Source organism: Phacochoerus africanus, chromosome 7 (genome assembly GCF_016906955.1).
Source record: "Phacochoerus africanus isolate WHEZ1 chromosome 7, ROS_Pafr_v1, whole genome shotgun sequence".
NCBI classification, from domain to species: Eukaryota; Metazoa; Chordata; class Mammalia; order Artiodactyla; family Suidae; genus Phacochoerus; species Phacochoerus africanus.
In genome coordinates this window covers 22,547,697-22,553,902 of record NC_062550.1, presented here as the reverse complement: position 1 = coordinate 22,553,902, position 6,206 = coordinate 22,547,697, and the positions used below count along the sequence as shown (strand labels likewise).

Here is a 6,206-nt window from a genome sequence, read left to right as displayed (position 1 = left end):
ACATTGAGTATGCTGAGGAGGAGGAAGAAGAAGAGGGGTTGGTTTTGGCCAAGATGACAGAGGTGGAAGAGGGGGCAAAAGAGGCAGGCACACTCAGAGTCATTTGACAGAAATGCAATGTCTGACATTTTTGCTTTTTTATTTCTCTAAAAATGTTTCTATACTTAGCAATCCTTCCTCCAGCCTTTGCTTTAGTTTCAGTTCCTGTATAATACAAAGATTTATATCATAAAAGAAGTCAAAAGCAGTCTTAAATAATCAGGCCCCTTTTGCCGAATTGTCTAATGTCCATTTGTCTACTGACACTGCTACTTCTATAGCTTCTTCCTCATCATCTGGCACTGTTTCAGAAGCACTTTTCTCCATCAGGTCCTTTTCTGTTAATTCCTCTGGTGTGGTATTTATTAGGTCTTGAATTTCTCCAAGATCCATATCCAGAAACCCTTTACCACCACCTTTTTTCCCATATCCTCACTGTCTTTCATGATTTCTTTGATTAGCTCTATCATAAATCATGTGAAGTCATGCACAACATCTGGACCCAGTTTTCTCCAGTAGGAATTTACTGTTTCAGGCTTGATGGTTTACACAGCTTTCCTTATGACAATGATGGCCTCTTCAGTAGTGTAATCCTTTCAGACTTTCATGACGTTCTCTCTATCAGGGTTCTCTTCAGTAGCATTGACAGTCCTTTCCATAGGGCACCATGTGTAATGAGCCTTAAAAATTTATTTGTCCCCTGATCTAGGGACTATATTAGAGGCATTGTGTTTGAGGGCAAGTAGACAGCTTTGGTGTTTAACTCTTGGGGTCTAGGTAACCAGTGACACAGTCCAGTATCAAAAAATTTTTGAACACAGACTCTTACTGGCAAGGTACTTCCTGACTTTAGGGATAAAGCATCAATGGAACCAATCCAGGGGGAAAAAAAGGGGGGGTGGAACTTGTCTAGGCCTTCTTGCTGTACAACCACAAGATCATAAACTGGACTTTATTTTTTCTCTTTAAGACTTGGGGGTTATTAGTTTTATAGATAAGGGCAGTCCTGATCATAAACCTGAATGCATTTGAACATAACAGTGAAGTTTTGTTCACCTTATTCATTCCTACCTTAAATTCTAGTGTTTGTTTCTCTTCCTTACTAATAAATATCTTTTGTGGGTTTTTTTTTTTTTTAACAGAATAGAGGATTAAAAACTGGTTCAGGGAGTTCCCATCATGGTGCAGCGAAAACAAATCTGACTAGGATCCATGAGGATGCAGGTTCAATCTCTGGCCTCGCTCAGTGGTTTAAGGATCCAGTGTTGCTGTGAGCCATGGTGTAGGTTGCAGATGAGGCTCGGATCTGGCATTGCTATGGCCGTGGTCTAGGCCAGCAGCTACAGCTCCGATTCACACCCTAGCCTGGGAACCTCCATGTGCCTGGGGAGCAGCCCTAAAAAGCAAAAAATAAATAAAAATTAAAAAACTGGTTCAGGCCTTTCTCCTCAATAATTTCCTTAATGGCATCAGAGAACTCATTTTCTACCTCTTGGTCAACAGAAGTTACTTCTCCTGTTATCTTGACACATTTCAAGCCAAACCTCTTTCTAAAATTATCAAATGATCCTTTGCTGGCATTAAATTCTCCTGTTTTAGATCCTTCAGCTTCTTTTGCTTTGTAAGTTGTCATATAATAACTTTACCTTTTCTTAAGTCCTATTAGAATCTGTAAATAGGGCTTTCTTATAGCAGTCCTGCACCTGCATGAAAGCTACTTTTTTAATGTCAGATAAAGCATTTCACCAAAGTGGGAGGTCTCCAGATCTGGCATAGCTGCAGCAACAGCTTCACCGATTTCTTTTTCTTTTTGTATTAATAGTCCTTACACTGGATTCACTCATCTTAAATGGCAGGCACTCATGGCTACAGACGCCAATACTTAGTATATATCAAACAATTCAACTTTTCTTGTAATAGGATGACTTTTCTCTGCTTTTGGGGAGCGCTTACAACATCACTAGTGGCACTTTGTAGGTTTCTCATGGTCTTATTCAAGGTTTATGGTATTGTACTAGACACGAAAAAACCAGGAGAACTGGGAGATGCCACTTTTTACAGTGGTAACCAGTTTACTGGAGAGATTAACTGCTTACATGGAGATGATTAGTGTCACATGGTGTTTTAAGCAGATACTTATGTCACTTGAGCTCACCTCAACAGCAGCAGGGGGTGACCATAAAAGTGTTACAGTGGTTCATTAAGTACCCCAATTAATTTCCTGTAGTTATGATTTAATACTGCATCTTTGTGTATTTTATATATGTCAAAACTGGGAATGGAGCCAAGTATGATCTGTAGATATTTGTGTGCATTAGTTTTGATAAATTTTAACTTTCTAATAGATTAGTGTATATTTTACAGTAGTAAATGATAAAATCAAATAGTTATCTACGTACATGTTATGCGTTCATGATATACTTAACTTTTTATTAATTTTTCAATATTTCTAGGCTATACAGTTTGTCTTCAAGTTTTTACAAATTTTGGCAAACCTCCAAAATTTTTTCTAATGAATTTATTGAAAAAGCATTCATGTACAAGTGGACCCATGCAATTCAAACCCATGTTGTTCAAGGGTCATCCTGTAGTCACATCCAGCAGAACTGGGGTTAGAACATCAACATATGAGTTTTGTAAACTCAGCCCATAATGTTTTATTTCCTTTTCTTGTCTACTGCATTAGCTAAGACTTATAATTGAATGTGGTAAAGGTTTTGTAGTGGGGATTTCCTAATCTTAGCAAGAAAGCTTCTAATTTCTCACCATTAAATATGATCTTAGCTCTAGGTTTTCAGTAGATGTTATTTTTCAAGGGAAGGAAATTCCCATCTATTTGTAGTTTTCTGAGAATTCCTTTACCTTTTATGTACTTATACCATCACCACATACATCATTCAAGTTCAGAAATGATGAGACATACTTCCTTTGGTACATTCCCCTCATAGTAATCAGTTAATATGTTCTTTGTATTTTACCTGCAGTTTCTAAATAAGCTTTTTAAAATTTACATGGGCATACTTCAAGCCCTGTCAGTAACATGAACCAATATAGCAGTTTTCCTGACTATTACTCTGCCCTCTAAAAGTATTTTCCACGTAGGCCAAAGACTTTGCCTGATTACCAGCCACCCACTCTCAGGCACCCCACCTTGCAGTCTCCATACCTACTGTTCACATGCAGATCTCTGGCCATCCAAGAATAGGATTAAGTGCCCAGCCAAGGATATGACTCTCACATTAAGTTCTAAATTCCCTAAAGAATGAGATTATTTATACCTGAGCCTACCACAAGACCAGAACATATTGCACAGGGAGTAAATAAAATTAATCAAAGGACTAAAGATACAGAGGCATAGTAAGTAAATTTTGGATCACACTCTATTTTGATGACTGTCTAACTTTCATACTTTTATTCAATATTCATTAAATAGTTAATAAGAAAAAAATGATAAAGATCAATTTGAGGGAATAATTGCTCAAAAATGTTTGTATATCTCTATTTCCCACTTTGGTAATTTGTGCTAGGGTCCAACAACAGCAGAGCACTCCACAGTTCTTGACACATTCAATATACAATCTTCCAAGTTAATATATTTAATAAAGGTTACTTATTGTATCTTCTTCTTATTACTTCCTCTTGATAGAACACTTGATTCAAAGTGAAAATTCAACAATGATTGTAAAAAATTAATAACAGAGGCTTCAATTAAATAGAGTTGGAAGATCAGAACAGGGCACTCTCATATCCTACTCCAAAAGCAGAGCCCAGCAGGAAGAAGAAAGACTCCTTTTCTTTCCTGTCATGGACTAGCCATTGGAAAGCCAAAGACTCTTTGTTCACTATAGCCCCCAACCTTTCTTTTCTCCTCTAGAAAAGCATTCTCCATCCATCCCTTGTTATTCAGAGACTTGCAGACCCTGAATTGCAATTCTCTCTTGCTCCAGAAGAAACCCATGTGTCCTAGAAAAATATCTGACAGTCTCTTTGTTTCAGGTCAATATTTCAGTGGCCTATACAGGGACCAGAGAAGGCTCCCAACATTTCTGGGGCTAGTGAGCAAACAGGTATAGCAGCCACAATTTGAGCCCCTTGTTGCTCATTGTTTTTCTCACCAACCTTGGAGTGTGAAGGTGTGTCTTTCTTCTAGACCTGAGCTTGCCCCCTCTGTGTTTGAAGCTCTCCAGGCTTTATTGGAATCTATGTAAAAGCTTTGTCTTTTGGGTTAAGGTGTTTTTCCTTAGGCTAGTACTCGTTTGGCACTTTGGTATGATTTGAGAGCAGACTGTTTCACTGAAACTGGCTAGCCTTTAGCCCATTCCCTAACAGAGGCTGCTTCTCCTAAGGTTGCTAGCTATCCACCCATTCTTTCAGGAACAAGGGTTTTTTCTCTGAAATGGTACTAGGTTTTTCAGCCTTTGGTCTTTTCCTTTGGAACAGTTACAACAACAAGAAAATTCATCTTCTTCTCTGGCAAAGATTTATCCCATGAAAATCCCTGTGCTCTTTGTTCACTATACCCTCCCAACTTGTTCTTCCCTCTGTAAAACTGTTCTCCTCCCCTTGCTGTCAGGGACTTGCATGTGGCTTGTCATGATTACAGACCACAAATTGCAAATCTCTGCTGATTCCAAATAAACTAATCTTTGCTAGAGAAATATCTAGTAGTCTCTTTCAGGTTAATACCAGCTAACATGGTGGATAAACTATTAACAAAATTGAGAAATATTTTATATTAAAAAATAAGTTGGGCACTTTTGTCAGTGACCAGTGATTTTGTGTATGGGAAGGAGCAATTCCAAAGACCAGCGCTAGACAAAATACCTGCTTATACACTGGAGTAACATACAGAAATCATGTTCAGCAGTACTCCATGAAAATAAATAGAAATAACTTCAGTGAAATTAAATGTTATTTGTGATCAGTAGGATGATTCCTCTTGAAAAAACAAAAACAAAAAATGCTTCTTTAATGTCCAGGTCGTCTCCAATGTCCAGGACATTTAGGATTGACAGTGTCTCAGAGAGAAAAATAGTAACAAATGGGAAGGATACCTAAGCTTGAAGAGGCTTGTGATATTTTCATGGTGCTCAAGAGAGTAACTTTCACTAATGGCCACAAGCAGCACAAAGTAAACAGCCAGAGTATCTATGAAATAATAATCATAGAATAGTACTTTTCTTCTCTAAAAGTTTGTTTAGAGCTGCTTTGACATCTTTGTTTCTCAGAGAGTAAATCAAAGGATTCAACATGGGAGTGACTAGGGTATAACATAAGGAGGCCACTTTACTCAGCTCAGGAAAAGTGTCAGGAGTGAGATACATAAAAAAGACAGCACCGTACAAAATACTCACAACTCCTAGGTGAGAGCTGCAAGTGGAGAAGGCTTTCTTACGCCCCTCAGTAGAGCGTATTTTTAGAACTGTGGACACTATATATAAATAAGAGACAATAATAACTATGATGGTAGGCAAAATAATGATGCTAGATAAGGAGAAAGAAATTATTTTATGGATCAAGACATCAGAACAAGATATTCTCCGAAGTGGGCGAGTGTCACAGTAAAAGTGGTCAATGGCCCGAGACGCACAAAAGGATAAAGTAAATGTCATGCTGGTCTGAAGAATGGAGCTGATGCAGCCACAAAAGTAGGAACCTGCCACCAACTGAGTGCAGAGACGTGTTGACATGTGGACAGAGTAGAGGAGTGGGTTGCAGATGGCAATGAAGCGGTCATAAGCCATGACTGCCAGGAGAAAGCCCTCAGTCACAATGAAGAGGGTGAAAAGAAAGAACTGCATCACACAGCCTGCCAAGGAGATGGTCTTGCTCTCAGACCAGAAGTTGATCATAGCCTTGGGTGCAATAACAGACGAATAGACGAGATCAACGAAGGAGAGGTTGCCTAGGAAGAAATACATTGGTGTCTTCAGCTGGGGGTCAGTCATAATAACGGCCATCATGCCAACATTCCCCAGCAGGACCATGGTGTAGACCAGCAGAAAGAGCAGGAAGAGGAGAGAGTGGAGCTCTGGGCGGACCCTGAAGCCTACAAGAATGAAGTCAGTCACTCCTGAGTGGTTGCTTGTTCCCCTGTCCCCCATGCCCATGGCAGAAACCTGCTGAGAGGCACAAGGCAAAATAAATAAGTGAACTCTTGTCTTTCA

The 6,206-nt window shown here is 39.1% G+C and overlaps 1 protein-coding gene across 1 annotated transcript; it reads right to left on the bottom strand.

Moving 5' to 3' along the window:
* Positions 1–5,201: 5,201 nt before the first annotated feature.
* On the bottom strand, positions 5,202–6,206 carry LOC125131749 (olfactory receptor 9K2). The gene has a single exon (XM_047788521.1). It carries the CDS (start codon positions 6,147–6,149, stop codon positions 5,202–5,204), a length of 948 nt encoding a protein of 315 aa, XP_047644477.1. The 5' UTR covers positions 6,150–6,206.